At 46.1% G+C, this 21,719-nt stretch overlaps 1 protein-coding gene across 1 annotated transcript in view; it reads left to right on the forward strand.

The window, feature by feature from the left end:
• LOC107220491 overlaps positions 1-21,719 on the forward strand; it is a 145,161-nt gene that overhangs the window by 68,860 nt on the left and 54,582 nt on the right. The window contains exon 3 of the mRNA XM_015659107.2: positions 16,891-17,014. Within this exon, the coding sequence (XP_015514593.1) occupies positions 16,891-17,014 (124 nt within the window). The remainder of the gene's footprint in view (positions 1-16,890; positions 17,015-21,719) is intronic.

Consider the following 21,719-nt stretch of genomic DNA (forward strand, 5'->3'; position numbering starts at 1 on the left):
TTTATTTTCTTCTGTCGCCAAATTCTTAATCACGACGACGCCGCCTCGCGTTTCTGGGAAGAAGACGAATTCGAATCGCGGCCGCGTCGCCGCCGCATGCCTATCGCATCGTTATTGTCTAACCGTGGTGTTTAAAATTAGAATGAAATGGAATTACCGACTTGCTCGGTGATTAAACGACTCGCCGACTAAGCGACTAACCGTGTTTAGTTAGTTCGATCCGACTCGACTCACGCGGCTACTACTCCTATGCCGCCGAAGTCACCCAGGGAGTTACTGCAACGGTTATAGGAACCCATCGCTAGTGTCGAATACCTACTTTTCCCGGGATCGAAATAGGAGTTACCGGACTAGTCGAGGAGAGTTTGTTTCGATTTCACATCGGCATATGCTTTTGCCGACCTCGTTAGGTTCATTGTTCGACTCTCTCGTTGTCAGCTTTCATTTTTTATGAAATAATCACGCAGCTCGAATGGCGGAAACTTTTCAAACCCTGTTGCAGTATCGGTTTCGCGCTCGATGCCGTATCAGCGAAGGTATAATCAATGCGACTCGTGACGAGGAGAGGTAGAAATCTCGTTTCAACTCTGCCCGCAACTCCTTTCGCATTTCTTTCTCTCTCTCTCTCTCTCTCTGCGTCCGTCATCTTTATTTTTCGCCACTCTTCTGTGCTCGGCTGGCGTTGTTAGTCTTCGGGCGTACCCTTCAAACGTCGCCAGCTTCGCCATTTTCTCAGGGACACACCGAGAGTGCAACGCCGCCTCCGTCGCCTCCTCGCGCCCGTTTCTCAGCTCTCTTCTTTTTTTTCCCTTCCTTTTCCCTCCAACACTCCGGCAGCAGCAGCAGCAGCAGCATCTCTTCTTTCACCCGCTTGAGCTGTCCTCCGCTTAGCTTATTCTCCTCTTTTACCCTTTGCGGATTGTTGTTGTTGCCTTTTTTTGGTTTCAATTTTTATTTTTTCTATTTTCACCAGACGTCGCCCGTCACTCGACTCGCTCTGAGAACGTCGTCGTTCCTGACTCGCATAAATCCTTCAACTTCTTCGATTGTAACGAGTAGTAGCGTTTCTATAGCTCGACTTGTCGTCTTCCCTCGCGTCCCCGCCTCTTCACCTCTCACCCTCTCTTTCCCCCTCTCTTCTATCTCTGCTCTGCTATCTTACATCGTTATCATTTTACTTCACTTCGTGCAATTCTATCTTATCTCTATCTCCTCTATCATTCCTCCACCTAGCTCCGCTTTTCTCGCCGTCTTACTTGTCTTCGTCCGTCATCCGCAGTACAATTCCACCCTCTCCGCATCGTCCACCTTGTTTGTTATTTTTATGCGCGCATGAATAAAACTATCTAGTCATACGCCTATTTTTCTTTCATCTCTTCTTGCCTACCGTAATGTTTCTCCAACATTATACATTTTCACGTACGCGTATAAACGAACAATGCGAGTTTTGAGACATCTATAACGATCGCGGCGGTTGGTCCTGCGGGTACATTTCGTGTCCGAAGGATTGACCTAAATTTCCGTTGAAGCTCGTGCTTCACCACAGCCGCCGAAGGCTTCGAGAGACCTAAAGGTACTACGTAGGTATCGCGCGGAACGCAAGCGCCGCGTGTTACCAATCGTTTAATTCGCATCTCAGCGGGCACACCGTGCTGCGATGGTTGATTACGCAATACCTGTAAGATTTATAAACCGGTTCGCGAGATGTCTATATTTCAAATATACCTACCGTTATAAGCTCCTCGTCGCCCGTACGAGTTATCGACGCAGGTCTCGTACAGTATTAATCCTTTGCCTCTGTATAATTGTATTATTCGTATCCTGCCAGGTACATTATTATTATCATCATCATTATTATTATTATAGACAGCGTGACACTCGGTTTGAGCGTGCGACGAGGAAATAAAAACGGGAACGAACACATGGCGCGTTGGCTCGATTTTCATTATAAAATCAAGTCATTGTATCTGCGCGCCTACAGTTCGAATTGAATTGCGTCGCGGATTGCAGATACGATCTTTCGACGACTCGACTTACCTTTCGACAGATTTCGGGGATACAGATCCCCCGAATCGACGACCAACCCGGACGCAGTGGTCGGTCACCTCGCGACGTCGATCGTCGATCCGCACGATTTGTCGCTTGTATACGTAGGTATAATTCAGCCGGGAGACCCTCCATGGGAGAAATATTACTCCAGGAATATCACCGCGGGTGGGCTTCCGGCCGGAGGAAGAAGCTCTCGCTTTTTATATACTATCTCGTATTCGCAGCGGATATCGATACGTATTTTTGACTCCGAAGTTAGGCATCCGCATTTATGCAGCGACGGTATTCGATACCGGTTTCTTTCCTCGAATTTACCCATTATTTATACGTGACATGCATACGACAGTGTCTGATTATTGTCGATCCAGTTTACTTTTTTGTTATACGCCGATTTCGCGTAAATTCGAAACTGTATCCTTTTACCTTCGTCGCTTGGTTTCTTCTACACTTGATTCGACAACCTTGTATGATTTTTATAATTTCCGCGTATACGCTGTCGTCGTCCACCTCGGGAGGTGATTTGGTTCGGTTCGTCGATTCGTGACTCGTGACTCGTGAGTCATTGGACACGTCGGTCATGGGAGGTGGAGGAGAGAAAGGTGATCGGGCACGGGCGTGTATCTCGCACGCGATCGACGCACAGGCCCCTACACCTTTCGGCTGTATACACGTGGGTACGCGTTCGAATGCTAGCATGCTGTTTTACATTTTTATTTCCGAATATTACGTATACATTTCGCGCCTTATCGCCGGATCGGACCGAGCTTCTGACCCCCGTTCTCTTTTACCTGACGGTGCACCTTTCCCCATCCCTCGCTCTGCCTTCTAATTTATTTCGAAACCGCCCCTTGCTCTACCCTAACGCCATTCGCCACCAAAATATACATATCCGTAATACGTCATTTCTGTCTTATATAAGAGAATGTTTTTAATGTGAAAAAAGTGCATCGACAATTATTACCCCTGAATACGAACGAAGGTGAAGTTCGTAACGTTACTGTAACACAAGAAGACTTCATTCGTGTTGTTTTTTTTTTAAATCTCGTGTTACAGTAACGTTACGACCTTCGAATTCATGAATAGGAAGACTATACCACAGGGATCGGTACACCTACTTCCCGACTTCTCCGGGTATACGATACCCACATACTACGCAGCCAAGTCAAAGACGGAGTACGCAGTCGGGTAACGCCTGAACGTACTCGCTAAACACTGCGTATGGTTTTTGGTCACGTGACCGGATTAGGTAGAGGCAGTGAGGAGCACGCGAACGAGTGAGCGACGACTTTGCGTCCTCCAGGCCGCGGCGAGAAACGGCCGGTAGGCAGCAGCGCCGCTTGTTAATCTAACTTGATAACCGCGAGCACGCCTACATTTAGAAGTGATATCTATGGGATCGGAGCATGCAGAGTGAAATTCGAGCCGTGGGCTTGAAACACGCCGGAGTTTCGAGGCCACGCGACTCGATCACCCTCCTTCTCAGGGCTCGCGGGGACGACAAGGGCGGATCAGCCCACCCCAGCCTTACGTATAATAATCTTCCGCGTTCATCTTATGGCTAACAATAAGATCAACGTTTCACACGCATTGAACGACATCACGTTAAATTTTACTCAACATTGGTCCCCTCTTTTTATGTTGCAGGTAAGACCGCACTCTGTGAAATAAAGTAACATCTCTAAGCACTCGGTTATAAGACGCCTCGATTATTCCTTGGGTATTTACTAGCCTCCGATCAAGGTGAGTTGACGTCCACACGATATGTCGTAATTTTGGATAGATTATGGCAGCAGTGGTATCCTATAAATGATCTGCCGTACAGGGTTAGACTGGAATCGGAATCGCACGTATAACGATATTATAAACGAGGGTCGACTGTTCGTTCAGTGTCGTATTTCAGATCACCCTGTGTACAATCAAATCTTAATAAGACTGAGGCTGCAGGCTGAAAAATTCAGAGTAGAATGACGTAGAGTAATGATAAAAGACGAGGGTGTAGGGCGGGTGAAGGACAGAGAGTGACGGAGGTACCGGAATGTAAAATAAAACTAATGCGAAAATGCGCCATTCACCCAACGCTCGGGTGGATTATTTTTAGATCGAATTTGACGGGCGGGAGCTTAACTGGTACGAGTAAACTACCGCCGCATTGATGATAGAGCCACTGCGAGAGTTGGGTGTTCCTTTTAGATGTATTCCCGTTGATATGGATAAAGGAAAAAAAATTGAATTGAAAACATCGAATATATGTTTTTTTTTTTACTTCAACTTTGATTCGTCTTATCGGTTTGATGGAGGATGGAATGTAGTAAGGATCGAAATGGATCCTTATATTATACACCCTTGTATGTTCAGCATCGTGGCAAACGAAAACAAGTTTGAAGTTAGTAACGTTAGCATAACGAAACATGATGGGGAAAAAATTATTGTTTTACAATTTTAGAATGAAATTCAAGGCGTTGGCTTTTCGAAACATGAATGTGTTTTCTTTGTTACGATTTACTGAGTTCAATTTCAGACAATCTCAAGGATGAAAGTAACGATATTTCTTAAACGTCTGTCGATAAGGTAACGTTATTAAGTTCGACTTCGTAAAAGAAAAAAAAACGCTTCTTGACTACTTCAAATTATTAAATTGTGTATTTATACTAGGATACTTGGGAACGCACGAAGCTTTCCTCATCACACATTTTGAACTTTCATGACCGAGGGGGTGCCGCTGCTGGACAGGGAAAAGTGAGAAGGGTGCAAAAATCGAATCGGCTCGATATGCGGCGCCGCGTGGCTAGTCCCGGCTGGTTTCCTGCCGGTTTTAATTGGCTCACGAATTACATGTTAACGTACCAGCAAGCGTTTCCTGCCTTCTGCGTGAAGCGACGAATGCAGGGTGGATTGCAGGGCGACCCCGTGGCAGCTGTCGCTTTGAGTCCGTCGTACTTCCACGAGGACGCCGACGACCGCGACGTCGTCACCTCGCCGTCTGTCAACGCCGCGAGTGAATATTCATACGCCTCATGTTGTCCGGTCGCAGTGTAAGGCTGTCCCATGAAACGGAAACCATACACGGATACCGTAACGCGGTGCGTTGTAATATCGAATTGAACCTTTTAGTTTCCAGGTCTATGCTTGAAAATTGCTCGAAGAAAGATTTGGAAGTTTGAGTAAGGCGTCGCCATCTCGGGATGGACGACAGAGATGTTGGTTCCGTTCAAGTATAACCAAATTGCGGCGACTCTTGGCGTTCTTACTCCCTCGATGAAACACGGCTGCTCGTTATTCCGTAATTGCGGTCCGCAGGAGATACGCTCAGATAAATTCATACGAGGGAATTCGCAAAACGATTCAAGAGTCGCCCGAACCAGTCATGCGACTCCCAGGCTGCCGATCTCGTGCTTTCAAACTCAATGACAAAGACTTACGACGCCGGGCCGCGTCTTCGCCACGAGGTACAAATAACTCTGCACTGCCTTCGTGACCTCTCCCGGTTGACATGCAAGACCCAACCGGAGGTCACGAGCCAACATTCCCTGGTAAATTCTCCAGGGCGACTTGGTACCTACTCGCCTTCGTATACGCTGGTATCTACAGTCCGTTTTACTTTCGTGCTTCCTCATCTCCGTATTTGTCTTCGTGGTCGAACAATTCGTTCCTGTCAAAGTCGTTTCGAGCGCTCTTGCTTTGTTACTCACAAAGACTGCAGCCATACATACCTCGTCTCGTGATATTACGTCCGTTCCGATGATAAAATAAATGCACCTCGAAGCTGCAGATATGATCGTGGGACTTGTCGATTCTCAAGGGATTCTTTTCGGCGGAGCTCTGACATTGTCTCTGAGACAACGTTTCCCAAGGTCTACACCTTGCAGCCCTGTAATCCTGCTGATAAATAATTTAGTTATAATACTTGGACTTCCTTATTCGGTTTCCCTCGGCGGCAGTCGCAACTAGGAGAACGATTATCGTTACCTTGGTAATGGCAGAGTTCGATTACCCCTGCTGCGAGTCCTTAGTAACTCGGCAGTTATCTCCGACTCCATCGCTGCAGCGGAGAGCTATCCTCGCAATTTACACCTAGCGACTACTTTTTCCCCTCGGGGCATCACCGAGAGAATCGCTAAGGCGTCCCGAGTAGCTGGGAAAGTCACGCGGTGCCCGGAGCCAGCAGGCTCTACGCGGCTCGGCCACTTTTCCCTTGTGTCATTCCGGGAATCTCGAGTTCCGAGCCGAGGAAATGTGTATAAGTAGGTGGAAAAATGCAACATCATACACTATACTGTATCCGTACCAGAAATTCTTTCACCTCTACCAGGTGCAGTGTGAGTACGTTTCTTCTTTTCTCCCTTCCCTCCTTATCGTTCTTTTGCGGAGGTTCAACATCATCATCATCATCATCATCAGTCCAGTTAACATGCCGGCGCGTGACGCTCCGCCAAAAAAGGATTTAATTAAACGAATGTAATTTCTATCGCAAGACGGCTACCCATTCATCTGCCAATCCTCCGGCCAACGGGCGTGAAACAAGAAATGTCAATAGTGAAAGAGAGCGGGAGACGAGGGCGAGAAAGCTCGGGGAGTACATACCGAGGCCTATGAATACATTGCGCGGCAAAGCTCGCGAGTAGGTTGAGCAGGCAGACACGCGGGCGGAAGGAAGATATTTCAAGCCCTCTAGGATATCTCCGCTGTCTCTTCGCGTAAGACCCCGTAGTCCTACAACAGTTTTCGAGTCTCTCTCTCTCTCTCTCTATCACTACGGATATGTACACGTTCTTGAATAAACATGCCCGATGATCCCCTCGGTTGCTGCCCGCGATACTGATGCTGCTTCCCAGGTCGGCTTCGGACCGAGATGCGCTTTCGAGGAGGAGCTCCTTCTTAATCCATATGTATGTATGTACCGTCGTCACAACAACCGCCTCCATCCCTCCTTCACTCCTTCTCTCTCCGCCAGAAGTCCGGAACGTTGTCGGAGCATCCAGTCGTGGTTCCTTTGTCCTTCGCCCCCGTCAAAGGTGTTTATAACGAGACCATGACGGCGATGCTTACCCGCTCTCGCCCCTTCGCCAACCTCTTCTCTTCATCCAATATTCACGCCACTCTCGTTTCTAGTTGAAATTTGTTCTAAAGCTACTTCACCAACTTGACGAACGGTTCTAGTTATTGTTGCCATCGCGATGATGAAGGGTCTTTTCATTTTAGAGTAAAATATAAGAGAGCCAGCCTTTTGTATTTACCGTCAAGCACCGGCATGCCATATTAATCGACGATTGGTATGACAGGTGGTCGTAATTATATCGGTGTAAACGTAGAACGAGTTTGCAGAAGATGACATTTAAAAATGTACCGTACGAGAGGACGGAGAAAGAGAGAGAGAGAGGTAGAGTTTTGGTGACGATATATCTCAATTATCGTGCTCAACGAGAGTTAGGATTGTTAAGCAGTGAAATGTATGTTTATTTCTACCGGGTACGAATACTATTACCATACGTAATCTCTGATCGTGTTGGCGTGCTCGGCTCTCCCTTCCCCACCACCTCCCCCTTTTGCGCCTCTCCCTTTGATAAAAGGTCACGTAATTATTTAGGACATGAAACGGGGTTGCGCAAGCCCGATGAAACGACCGGCATCACCACTTAGCCATTTTTATTATAGGTAGCCGCAAATCAAAAAGCGGTTTTTTGCTTGGGTGACTCGCGGCGTCGCGTTGCGGCCACGCGACGATGGTCGCTCCGTATATTCCCTGCAACGTGCTTACAGCCGACGCAACGGGGCGACCCTCTAACGACTTGGCGGAAGTTTTTCAGTGTTTCGCGGTGTAATTTGACAGAACGCGGTGAGAGTGCGAAAAAAACATTACAGATGCCGTAGATTACCAACATACAACAGGTGTACGTAAAAGTATAGGAAAAATCAGGGCGAGGATCTCGGGAAAAGTTGAATTCGTTCGCGATTATGTGGTGGTTGTTCGTTTAAAATTATTAACCTTGCGAGCGGTGGTAGAAAACTAGAATGGCCGACTGATAGAAATAGAATGATATTAAACTTTCAATGACGCGAAAGTTTAATTCGTAGAATTATCAAAATGTAGAAAGTTCAGTTACAATTTGCATTACCCTACGTACCTACTCTAGGCTGCACCAGCGGGTCCAGCTTTGTGAATTATGACCGCTAGTTTGTTCTCACTGCAGCGAACGGTAATCAGAATAAATGTTATTCTTGCAGTCTGTTTGCCATAGGGTACCAGGGTGTCCAATGACGTGAAAAAAATTGAAAATTTTTAAATGTCACGAAATTCAATGCGACTCCTAAAAAGTCACGAAATGTCGTGAAAATTTACTAATGAACCTGAAAATTTTATTTTTAGGTCAATTGGTAACTCGGATTTCAACAATACGGATATATTGTTACATTTATCGCGCGTATTGCTAAGGTGATATGAAAGTTGAAAAAACGAGATTTTAATGTCAAGTTATGCTAGCTATACTCTAAATATTTGGAAAATAACTTTTAAAAATTTTTGAATGTAGTGCGCGGATCGTTCAAAAGGTAAAATCTTTATTTTGTTCCTGAAAAATTTTTAAATGCCACGACTTCCTGGTCGCCGAACAAAGTAGACACCGTGGCTACGCGTCGCTGCAACTCACCAAACCGCGCGTTATAATTCCGCTGATCGTGAAACAATGCCCCGACTAAAATTAGGTATTACAACCCTTGGATGACATAAACTTTGCGAAAGGGCAAGAAGACTTATCGAATCGACCCTAATAGATTCTTTACGACAATTACGAGAGCTTACAAAAGCCCGTTTGACGCGTCTGCGCCGATTGCGGTTTGCACTGGTTGAATTGAAATTAAGAAGTGCAGATGAGAGCGCGTCATGTAGGCATAATAATCGCACGATTCTGCACGCAGGCACGCAGACACGATGCTCTTGCACGCAGGCGCGCATACCTACTTCGGCGAGGCGGGCGGTTATTCCCAGCAGCAGACGCGTAATTGTAGGGTATTCAAGGTCAGACGACTTGACAGCCATTTTATGTAATTTCCACGACAGCTCGGCCCGACAAATTGTTATTATAACCGCGCTTAACCCCCCCTCTTCCTCCTCCCGACCTTACCCTCTCCATTCACCCCCCCTGCATTGTCTTTGCGCCCTCGGTTTTATCTCCTCGCAACTCATTTTTTGCTATCTTCGCGTCTGCACGTAATCGCGATTCGTTTCTCCAATCGTCTCCGACTTCGCTTGAACCACGGTAATAATCGTTTTCATTCCGGGCCGAATCTTTTCTTTCAGCTTTTCTTTTCATTCCCTGGTAATACCTAGGTCTAGATCTTGCGCTGCGTCGGCGGTTGTCTACCGTGAAAAACACGCTTAATTCATAGGGCTGAAAAGCGTACTCGGCGATATCGTGGCAAAAAATTGTGGCGCCCCTTTAGTAGGGTATATTGCAAAAAATGGGGGTGACCCTGAGAGTAGTTTCTGTAAAAAAAAAAAAAAAAAAAAAAAAAGAAAAAGAAAATAAACAAGCGCGTCGACGAATCGATGGAGCAAGGATTCTCTTTTATCTCTTATTCTACTTTATGTGCACGTAGCTTTTCTCACTATCGCTACGCCGCTTTACATATAATAAATAATACATTTCTTTTAACTCCCTGACCGTGTAATAACTTCTTTCTTGCATGCGTTAGAAAAATTGGACCGAGAGTTCTACAAGGATGATGAAATGTTCCGATCCCGCTTTTTCGTCTTCTTCTTCTTCTTCTCCTTTTTCTCCTTTGGCTTATTAACCTTGACCCGATCAGGTTAGCGGGAGACGCCATGCCGGTGTTGTTGCAGACCGGATCTTTCCGTATTGAACAATTACGTACCATTTTGAGAAATGACTGACCAAGGGAGCCGAACGTTCGAGTATCGTGGTCATTAAAAGGTTGTTCTAACGATAACTCTGAAACGTGCCCGCAATAATTTATAGATCCTTCTCCCTCCCCCCTTCAGCTTCTCATCCAGCATCTGCGGTGGAAGGATCTGCTCAGCCGTCTCCGCATTCTCAACAGCTAGCTCTTATATACCTACATGCGGTGCAGCTAACTTGCCTAACCACTGAAGAGATCCGGTCGCAGTTAAAGTGACGAGCGAAACAGGCAAGCCAGTTGGCAGACAGCGGCCGGGCTGCAGCATATTCTGCAATGTGCGTCGGGAAAATAAGTCAGGGACGCCGGCGCGTCGCGTGGTTTCATCTTGTTATCTCTCGCTGCTTTCTCCGTTTCTTTATTCGTTCCGTTTCATTTTTTTTACTCTCCCCACCGCCAAGAATGCTCTCGTGATACTTGTGCGCATTACCACGCCGCCGATGATCTACAAAAATCCTACATCCTGTAGTCGCGAGTACCTCGGAGCGGAGCTCGATCATCTCTCTTTCTTCCCCTCTCTTTCTCTCTCTCTCTCTTTGTCTCTCTCTTTCTCTCTCTTGCGCCTGGGTCAAGAAGTCGGTAGAAAATTCTTCGTCCGTGTTTGACCCTGCGAGCGAGATGATGCAAACCGGTTTACCGATCTCGCGGGTTTAACCGAGCTGGATAAAAGGATGGAGAGATAATTTCTTACTTGCGCTGCAGTGCAGCCCGAGTCGTCTTCAATCTACACCCGAGATTTCTTGGATACGATTCGATCGGAATTGAAACCCGAGACCCCCGACCCACTGTACGCTCGGTGGGAATTTAATCAGCTGTATTCGCGGGTCTCTCATCAATTTGTTGACGAAAAAATAAAAGAGGAAACGAAACGTTCTCTTTTCGTATATTCAATTAGATCGCTACAAATCGAAACACAGCATTTGCGTATCGATGTACGAGCACGTATTTACATATTTTGTTGCTCTGATAAATCGTCATAATTACAGTCCGATAATTGGAGCTGCGTCGCGTTGTACTACGCTGCATATGGTTACAATATATACGCACGATGATTATGCACGAAAGCGAGGAGAATAACTCAATCTCCTTCCTCGTTCGCGCCCACCCAAAAATTAATTTCTCAGAAGCAGCTGATCCCTTATTAGGCGGACGTTATATCTATCCAGTTTGAATCGTTCCGTTCTTGATTGCTTAACATTTTTCTCATTACTCACCGCCGTGTATCCGGACTGATTTGAATCTCTGTGACATAACTCATTCCGACACGAAGCCAACAAGCACACGCACACCCGTCTATAATATGCGGACGCTTGTTTCTCTCTTGTACTCGTATAATTATACAGCATTACTTACTCCGTACGGTCACGTGGGCGAAGGACGGACCCTCAAGGAAACGCAGATTTTCAAGTCAATCGTTTATACTCACAGGTTTTCAACAGCCTCGTTCGTTCCTTTCTTCCAATCGCTGAACAATTTATTTTCACACCAAGGTGCACATCAGCGATCCCTTTCGCTTCGTACTATAGAAAAGCAAAAGAACGAAAAAGATGAAACCACGGCAATTAAACGATCCTGTTTTCTCTTCCAGGCAATCCTCTGTGCACGTAGTTTTTACGCATAGCAACAGTTTTCTCTCGCAATTGCATGGGTGAAAGCTGCTGTCGATTCTGTGTCATGTAATATCAGTGGATAGGTGTACACGTATCACCTGTCATGGTAGGTACGACGACGTTTGCTTAAAAATGAAAACCCTGACAATCGGTTATAGCTGTGCCATCCATTCCATGCGCGGGAAATTCATCCTAGTCCCGATCATCTTCACGCGTTAATTAACCCAAGTTGAACGTCGTCTCCATGATGTAGGAGACAAGGTGAAACGATGCGTACACGCTTCAGTCGAACCAATCAGAATACATGTCCAAGATGACTTCATATAGGCTTTTAATATTATTATATTTGCAAATTTTGACCGAAGAAACTGGCATTTTTAGCAAACTGAATATACGGAAATAAATAATCGTAACCTCAAGTAACCTACTTACGTGATCTCTGTGACGTCATCCTTGGAAAATCTCGGTCTTTGGTTCTGACAGACCTAATTATTTCCTTACATCACGATCGGCTCGTTCCACGCGTAAGAGGCAACGCGGAGGTGTCTCTTTGTCCAGCAGCGTTAGCAGGATAAATTGCTTCGCACTTTGATCTCAATTAACTTTCGTCGATGCGTAGGCACGTATATCGGGACTGACCCGGATTCCTCCTGTCGTCGGATCTTTTCGGCTCAGCCGTGACCTTTCGACGGTCTCACCTCGATCAGCTTCTCCTTCCACCTCGGCTTTCGCCGGATCACCTCGTACAAATCACACTTCAGGGTCGGCGATTCTCTATCGATTACGCGTGGTAGGACTTTTACTTATACGTACCAACGCGAAAACTAATTCGCTATCACTGGTATAATAATTGCCTCGTGTACAATGATCCGCGATTCTCAAACACTCGAACAATTACGGTCACTTGCGGTACCTGCAGCATGCCGACGAAGGTGTATGAAACGAGTAACTGCGTAAACACGTGTTTACCTACCTTCGTTCGTCCATCGAGCGTATGCAATATATTATATTATATATGTATATATATTTCCGATCGCGTTTCCCCAGTTCATACATCATCGGCTATCGGCTAACGAATCGATTTTCCTGGCTATCAATTATCCATGCCCGTGTAACCGCTCTGTTCTTGCACGCGCTCGAGTGGTTAACAGGCGTATTAACCCCCCCGTCAAACGTCGGTTTTTATAATACGCGACTATCCGGCTGTGCCGCCGCGAAATTATTTCCGCCGTAGAACCACGCGTATAATGTATGTACCATGCAGGACATTCGGAGGTATGCGCAGTTCGATCGCGTAGATGCAATACGCCGGTGCGAGTAAGAAGTTAACATGGATTAATGAACCAACGCGAATATAAAAAGACACTCGCGAGTCGGTACGTTTACCTATCACGATAAATCAATGGGACCTCGACATGACACATCTCTACCTGTATATTCGTATCCGCGGCGTATGCGTGCTTGTAGTTTCACACGAATCATATTCAAAGGGAATGATCAGATTTTATCGAAAACTTTGAATAACCCTGCACGCAATATTGAAACGGGACACGTATCTGCATTGCTGTAGTAGATCTCTGCAATCTGTAGTATGATATATGTTTAAATCACCAACTATTCGTCTGTACAAGCAGATTGATTTATTCATTTATTTAACGCATATAAACGGGTTATACCTTTGTTACATATTAGAGATAATGTGACCGGATATTCGTTGAACACATCCTAAAAATTTTCTCTCAATAAAACAAAAACCGGCGATCTCACTCTCACTCTATTTTCAGAAATCTTAAGTCTATTTTTAACGGGGACTTGTGACATATACAGCACCGTGGACTTATTGGCATCAGATACAAACAGGGTCTCTACTCCTCTCAACATACGCCCAGGAATTTTTATTCCGACCCTATTTTTTTTATGTTCCATTTACGAGTTGTAATTTATGAAGTGCGCACATACGCAGACGAATCAGTCTACGGTTATTATTTTCTCCCGGAGGTGTACCGACGATGAAATTCTTATGCCTACGAACGATTTCATCGACGTACGGATGTAAGAGGAATAACGGAGGTAGGTACGGCTTTGCGAGATCGGCGATGAGGTATTCCCACGGTTGACGGCGTCGTCGTCGCCGAGGATGAAGCTGGATGCGGGAGCACGCGAGCATCGCGGGAAGATCGTGATTATTCTCGAGTCGTCGTTTAGTCGCCTCTCGTGTGGTGAATCAGTCTGCAGACCCGCAACGAAAGTACTTGTAAAGCTGCGCGCTCGCGATCCGTGGGGGGAAAAAATAAGAAATGAAAAAAAAAACCATCCAGCATCGATCACTCGCTCGCAAAATTGGCATGTCGCGATAACATTTAACTTGCACAGCATAAATCGATGGTCGGTTATGAATACTCCTCGTCAGTGTTGATCTTTATAGCTGCTACAGACTTATAGGCAATTATTATCGGACTGCGCAATTTATAATTTTTCATAAAAGTTGCAGCGATGTTGCCGCGGGTGATTATATTGATACAATATCGTCCCGCTACTCGCCGCCGGACGTGAATTATCAACCAATTTCAATTTGCATATTGGCTTATCGGCGCGTGACTCTATTTCACAGCAGACACCGCTGCGCCGGGTAAAATTCATTGCGTAATTCTGCCGCCACGGCCGTTCGCAGGGTCGAGTAACAAACGGTCACCCTACATTTGTAACGCATGTATACGTGTAAAAAGACAGCGAGAATTTATCTATAAAAACCTTAAAGACTGTGCAGAACTGCAATCAGGGAATGATTTTTGTAGTTGAAAGCGTTGAAAAATTTTTGTTTTATTGATTTGTCATAATCACTGTCTTTAATCAGACGTAGAAATTTGCAATTTTCCAGTAGGTATACCCAGAGCTGAAAGTGCTGAATTAAATTTCAATACGGTCTGCACGGCAGCTTCAAAGAGCGTACTACTTCAAATGTCAGACTCGGTGGAAAGTGCAGCAGCGACGTGGCTATGCAAAAGGTGTCATTATACCGATTCATAGATCGGGGATAAATATACAGTCCGTTCGCTGGCACGGCTTTTTTTCCTCGGACCTTTCCGATGCTGCGTGGCTGCTGCGGCGAAGCTGGACGGGGATTACGATGAGAATCCACCGTTACCGTAGAACGAAGTCATCGTTTCGCCCACATGCGTATCTTATTTACTGTATAATCCGCCGGTACGACTTCCTTGAAATTCTTACGAAAGGACACACCCGAGTTTTCAGAACGGAGAAATTAATTTTACGCGAAAAGGGTATAAAATGAGTAACGAGAAATGGTGTAAATTTCGACGCAAATATGAATAACGTTTAACGTATTATATATATATATATATAAGTTGGCAGCCGGTATCCATACACGTAGTGTTCAGTGGTATTGAAAAGGTACTTGAATTATTCTTGTGTCCGAAAAAAAATTCTATTTTCAAGGTTTGCTGCGAATGATATATTTATTTGTGTTCACTGACAATGAGTAAGTGTTTCTAAAAAAGTGGATTTCCTTCTTGAATCGCGTTTTTTTTTTGTTTTTCCCTACTAACAGGTTGTAGTAGAGTTAACGTATACCTATCTCGTACGTCGCGCCGATTATGCAAAGTACCTTCTGCCCTCTGCATTCGTGTATTTTTATTTTTCTTAAGTTTTCTGGATATGTCCTTGAATTTGTTACGGATTTCTTACTGGACACCGTGATGGGGCCGCGCAACGGTATCGCGGAGACTGTAAAAGCCCAAAAATGAATCAACGTTAAGGGTGTGCGAGTTCTTTGAAATTTAAATGACGTCTGCGCAGCCCCGAATCCCTCCGCGTAACCGGAGAGACACCCACCCATCCATCCATCCATCCATCCATCCATTCATTCATTCTGCTCGTGGTCCTGGCATGGCTCGAGCGAAGAGAATAGCAGGCAGAGAAGAGCTCCGGATGAAGGATGACTTTTGAGGCGAGGAGTTGGCCCGGTTAAAACGCGGATGATTACGTAATTTTGCGGAAGGGTCTCTCTCATTCTTATAACCGCCACCTCCGGCTCCCCGAGAGCCGACGACTGCAGCTTAGGGACCTCCTTCCCATCCTTCCTTCCTTCCTTCCTTCCCTAAATATCATAATTCATCCCGCTCAGCCTCCGACTCCGACATCCATTTCACCGAAAGTGGCGGTCTCCGCGGCAGTCTTCGCGTCGTCGTGACTCCTCGCCGCGCTCGGCAACCTCAGCAGACCCGACCTGCGTTATTTACCGAATCACAGCTGTTCTCGGATCCGCAGGACCGACTCCGCTGCGCCTCTTTCCATTCCCCCCGCCATCCTCGACGTTTGCCCTCGACTCGCTCGCCTGCTCTGAAACTGGGTATAATTAGTCGTCTGATAATTATCTTCCTTCTTCGTCATCCTCGTCAATTCATACCGGTTTGAACGAATATCCTCTTCTCAGTTCCTCCACGGTGGTCCTTGTCTCCGGAGATGTTTGCCTTGTCCCACGTTCGCGTTTCCCCGTTCAAGCCGTGCAATGTCGGAAGGAATGTCTCGAATCGATTGAATAAATTTTATACAAGTCTCGGAATCATTTACAAAATAATCATTCAATCGGAACTCAAGATCCAAGATAGGATTTAAGTCACTCGTTTTATCGAAGTTTATTTAGGTTGTTTATTTGGTTTGCTTGAGTCACTTTGGAAACTTGTCAGCGTTTCCGAAGAGGATATTCCTCCCCTTCACCGTCGGCCTGTGATCGTATTTAAGGTGCGCGCGGATGAACCCGAGGGGAAGGAAAAAAAGTTGGCTCGATTTATCGTCTACCACCCGCGCGATGTAGGAGGAGGAGGAGGAAGAGGAGGAGGAGGTCGAAGCGATATTTTGCATGTACATTGAGGCATTTTGCGTCGTCGCGAGTTTTCGCGGTGGGTTGAAAATTCGTCGTCGTATTTGAGAAAAGGGACAGGGATTTTGTAGGAGGGTCGACATTGTCTACTATACTACGAGGGGGCGAACGATCGGCGATAAATTGGGAGCCGTAACTTTGAACCCCCTCGATACGGAACGGATACGACCTGCGGGCGGGATAAAAGACACAAGTCCCCTTAGATTTGGATCGACGAATGTTGGCGGCGATCATGTAATCTGGCTGCGTACGTGAGATTAGCGAACCTCGCACGCACGCACCCGAGGCATGTGTGGGCACCGCATGTACTTGCCGCACGCACGTAAAGAGTAGAGGCTTTTTTCCAATCGATATAATCACCGACACGGTGTTCGTGATTCATTAACTCACCCCGGAATTTGCATTTTCTTTTTATTCCAGTCCAAGCAGTACGGCGCTGGGTTCGCTGGACCAGCTGAAAGAGTACCTGACAACCGCGGGAACCTGCAAGTGCGGCTTGGAGTGTCCGCTAAGGCCGGAGCTGGTTTTCAACTTCGACCCCAAGGTAAGCCGGCGGAAGTTATTCTTTATCTCCGTGCCATGTTCTTCGTGTCGGTCCTTGTGAAAATTTCTTGGAAGTTTACCAGCGATAACCGAGCTTTCGTTGCCTGGATACCGGCTAATTCATCGCCGTCGATCGAGCGTTGTTACCCACACTCGCGTAAATCACGATTTTACGTTTGACTGTGGAGATCTGGGTGAAAGTCATGCTCGTGCCCGGTTGGCTGACGTGTCGCGAGTTGTTTCGCGCGGCTCGTGAATCATCCTCCCTGATCACGTTTCGCTTCCGCTAAACAGTTTGCCGGGCTTCGATATTACATGACGACGCCGCGTCGCGTTGTACGTAGTGTTGTTGGCTGGTATCGTCATCGTACGTATGCCGCCGCAAGTGTTTGTTGTATATTTTATTGGCACAATTTGGACGATCCGACGAATCCGGTTTCCGACGAGGATGAAAATCGTGTCGATGAAATTGATGATTTTTATCTATGTCTCGGTTATAACCTTGAGGCAAAACGAAATATAATGAAATGGAAACAACGTAAGTTTCAAAAATCGTGTAGAAAACAGATCAATATAAACGGAGTGTGTACTTTGAATAATAATAATAATAACCGACAGTACAATTTGGTATGGAAGAATAATTGTTAATAAATAAGAGGAATGAAAATATTCACAACACGCTCGACGTGTTTCGGAAATCTCGAGCCACCCTGTGAATCCCGACGGAAGCGAATCTCTGTCGCTGATTGGTGTATAAGGCGGAAGCGCGGTTTCCCCCTTTCTCATCCCCACGGCATGGCGGCACAGCGGGATTAGCTCTCATTTAAGGCTTTGTTACAAACCGATAGAAATATATGGAGCAGCATTGTTAGCGTCCGGCAAACGTCAGGTTGGTTTATTAAACGGACGCCCGGGGCTCGATCCTCGCGAGGTGCTGAACGTCGCGCATGTCCCAACAATTATTGTAGGTACCTTATACTTGTACGGCGGCGCTGACGCGAGTCTCGGACGTTGGTATCTTCGGGGCTCTTCGAGGCTCTTCGAGGCACTTCTCAGCCTCCCTCGAGGCCCCTTCTTATGCCGGTTATATTGCGGCCCGCGTTTCCCTCAATTATCTTCCAGTCAACAATTACCTCGCGATCACCTGCTAGAATTACCAGGGCCCAACGCCTAATTAGGTCCGCGCCTGCCTTTCGGGCCCGTCAAGTTCGTTTGATTTTTTTCTTCTACATTTCTTTTCATTTACATTCATTTTTAGTTTTTAGTCGTTTTTTTTCTCTCTCTCTCTCTCGCTCCGTATCCAGTATACTATATGTTTTATCTACCCATCGGAAGGGCAATTAAACACACCGGGAACCGACGCTTTTTCTCTCGCTATATGTTTTTAATTGCTCGAACGTATAAAACGTAGATTATAATACCTACCTTTGGGGGTTTGATCTTGTAGAGTAGATCTCGCTACGTTTTCCTACTTTGGAGAATGAAAGTGAAGAAAAATTATGAAACTTAATGCATATTAATAAAGATGAGAATAATAACAGCGATAATAATATAAGAAAAAATATAAGACGGGGGAAGATGGCGTATAATGATGATAATAATGAAAGAAATATTGCGTAGAGCGGGGCGTTGCGGTCTTTGTGTTTGAGGCAAAGGGTTTCGCGAATCCGAGGACCAGCGGGGCAGCAGGACGAGGGAATTGAAAACCAGCGGACCGTGATATTCGCGGAGGAAAACTTTGAAGGAGACTCGCGAGTGAGGCGAAAAAGGACGCGCTCGGCTTACGACGTCGGCGTCGTCGGCGTCGTCGTCCTTCGTCGTCTTCGTCGTCTTGCTCTTGTTTTCGAGGTCCGCCGCCTCGTTGTTAACCGTTGAGAAATCTTCTCTTTGCGACGCTTCCGAGGATCCTCCGAGTAGGTACTTATTCCGCCTTCCATCGCGGGGAAAATGCGACTCGCCGCGTTATTTTTCTCCCTCTTTCCGAATTCCCGCATTGCCGCGGCGACCTGGGAGACTAAACTTTGCCAATTCATCACTTCGTTCTTTTGTGTACCGGAGGAGACGGCCATCCTACACACGCGTATTAATATAACGTCTTTTGTGCCACCCTCTTCAAGGTTCTCTCCTATATCTCGACGGAAATTATTATATGCTCGCACTTTTCTTCGACAATCTCGCGCTGGTTTAAACAGTCAGGAAGGGAATCGTTAACTCTCGACACGGTCAATTAGATGTTGTCTGCGGTGTAGGTACAATGCACACGTGGGAGGTAATTCACAGACGGACGACCTGATCGCTCTGCGGCAGCAGGCTCTTCGGTAGCCTGTAGTATACTTGTACTTATTTTCTTACACCCGTGCAGCTGCGTTACGATTACAGTTGAAAATGTGAAAACCATTTTTTCTCCTTACGTATGTACGGATAAGAAACGTGCTTTGAAAGTGACGCGACAGGTATCCACAAGCTAAATTGAAACATTTTTTTTTTCTATAGAACGGTGTGGAAGAACAAACGTCGGGTGAAACCCAACTATGAATAAATAAAAATGCAAGATTAATTAGATAAACGCCCGGATAAGCGCCGGGCTTTATTAAAAACGTCAGCAATTTTCATTCTCGCTCGTCGAGGAGAGATTTCATTTCTCGTCCCTTTCCTCCCGGCTCCACTCGCAGCGTTATTCGAGTTGCGGAAAAGGTTTTTCGCCATTTGCATTTGTGCAGCGGATTCTTTTCGTAGTTATCCTCGTTTTACGGTGGTAGAGTACAAGGCGTGCGTCTCCTGCATCCTGCGGCGCCATACCGCTGTAAAGGCTAACAGCGTGGCCACTGGTAAGAGGATCCTGGAAAACCTGGTAATCTCACGAAATTCTGAAATTCCGGAATAGTCAGGAAAATGTCAGGGTTATTTTTGTTTGGAACGTCAGGGAATCATTTACCATATGTTTCTTTATTTCATATACAAATGGGTCGCACCATTTTTTTAAACTCTCGATAAATTAGACGTAATACAAGTTTTCTCTTACCATCGCCAAAAAGTTCTCATCAAACTTTGAATATTCCTAAATATTACCTTACAAACGATTGTTCGCATCGGCTGGATGACCCAAGTGACAATTTGTGCTGTCATAAAAAAAAGAGAATATGGCATAGAAAATATGTGTATTTTTTCCATTTGCTATAACCAATTTATCCAAACTGGTCAGGAAAAATTATAAGATTATTGTCTGGAAAGTCTGGAAAAGTCGGGGAATTTCGTGACGAAGACTTAGTGGCCACCCTGTAATAAAAACCAAGCGGGGGTTCCGTCTCGTTGAAATCGTCGCGGAATTACACGAGGTTGAACTCTCCCGGGTGTACCGGTAGGTACCTTCTACTAACCGGGCGAGTTAACTTGGCCTAAAGTTGAAATAATGAAATATACAATATCTATAACAATCCGATGCTCAAAGATATTTATCGAATCCCCGATTCAATTCGCCGGCTTGCGAGTATATTTATACCGGGAAACGAATACCTTTTCCAAGCGTCCAGCTCCAACCATTCTTCTCGAGAGTAGGTACAGCACTCTGGGTAAATGTTTTGCGGATGGTCGGTATCCTACTTGCAGCAGTTCGCCGGATGTCTGGCTCACTTGCTCTCGGCACATATCGACCCGCGTGGTTTGAGCTCGGAGACGCGAATCGCCTTCGCCGTTGCACAGCTTCGCCTCCTTGGCCCCTTTTCTCCTATCCGGCGAGACGACGTCGAAGCGCCGGGGCGCTCCAAGTTCACGTCCGTTTCATACGTCTTCTCTCACCTCGATCGACGGCCAACTTCTCTCTTCCTACGACCCCTCTCCACCTCTTTGCCTCCCGCGTAACCCCTACCCGAACCTCCTTCCACCCCGAAGGAGCCCCGGGCGGTTTCTTCCCTCCCTCCTCTCTTTATCCCATCCCGCTGCTACGATCCAATCCGACGTTCCGAACAATGCGGATCTGTACATGTATACAGGTATAATTCCCGGTAGTTGGACCGAGGAACAATGTCGATTCAGACCTGCGCGTTTCGAGCTGTACCTACGTACGATATAATATAAATCTTTACCGAATTACCCATTTTGTTCGACAAATTTTCATGCCGTCGTTCGTATCGGCGTATACATTGTGTAGGATCGAAGAGGATTCAGAAATCTCGTTTTCTTCAACATTGAATTCATATCAATTTATGTATGGGAAACAGACAGAGGAAGATTATTAAATATTCAGTCGTGAATAACTTTGACGGGGCGGGGTCAGACACAGCGAAATAACGAAATTGCTGAGAGCAAGGTGGCGAAAAAACGAGCGCAGCTAGTCGCATGTACTCACCGTTCGGTCCCCTCAAGTTATCAGGTACGAAGTAACCTGAAGTTTACCGTAATTACCTGTAGAATACCTTAACAAAAATAGAAGCTGGTACGATTTATGCTGGAACACGTGACGCGACGGGTGTTCAACATCACGGGGACGAAGTTGAATGAGAAAAAAAATGAATAAATTTTTTTTTTTAAATATATCGAATCAGAGAGTATCGTTGCTGGTTTTTTTTTTGGATACGGGAATCGCACTGCGGGATCGGGTGCTTGGCATTATCTCGAAGCGACAGCCGTGCACTCGGTGGTGCAACGCACGTCTACGATGGTCGATGGGGTACCGCTCAGCGTTGTTGCACAATAGCCAAGAGCTGCGG

This window comes from Neodiprion lecontei, chromosome 1 (assembly GCF_021901455.1).
Source record: "Neodiprion lecontei isolate iyNeoLeco1 chromosome 1, iyNeoLeco1.1, whole genome shotgun sequence".
NCBI classification, from domain to species: domain Eukaryota; kingdom Metazoa; phylum Arthropoda; class Insecta; order Hymenoptera; family Diprionidae; genus Neodiprion; species Neodiprion lecontei.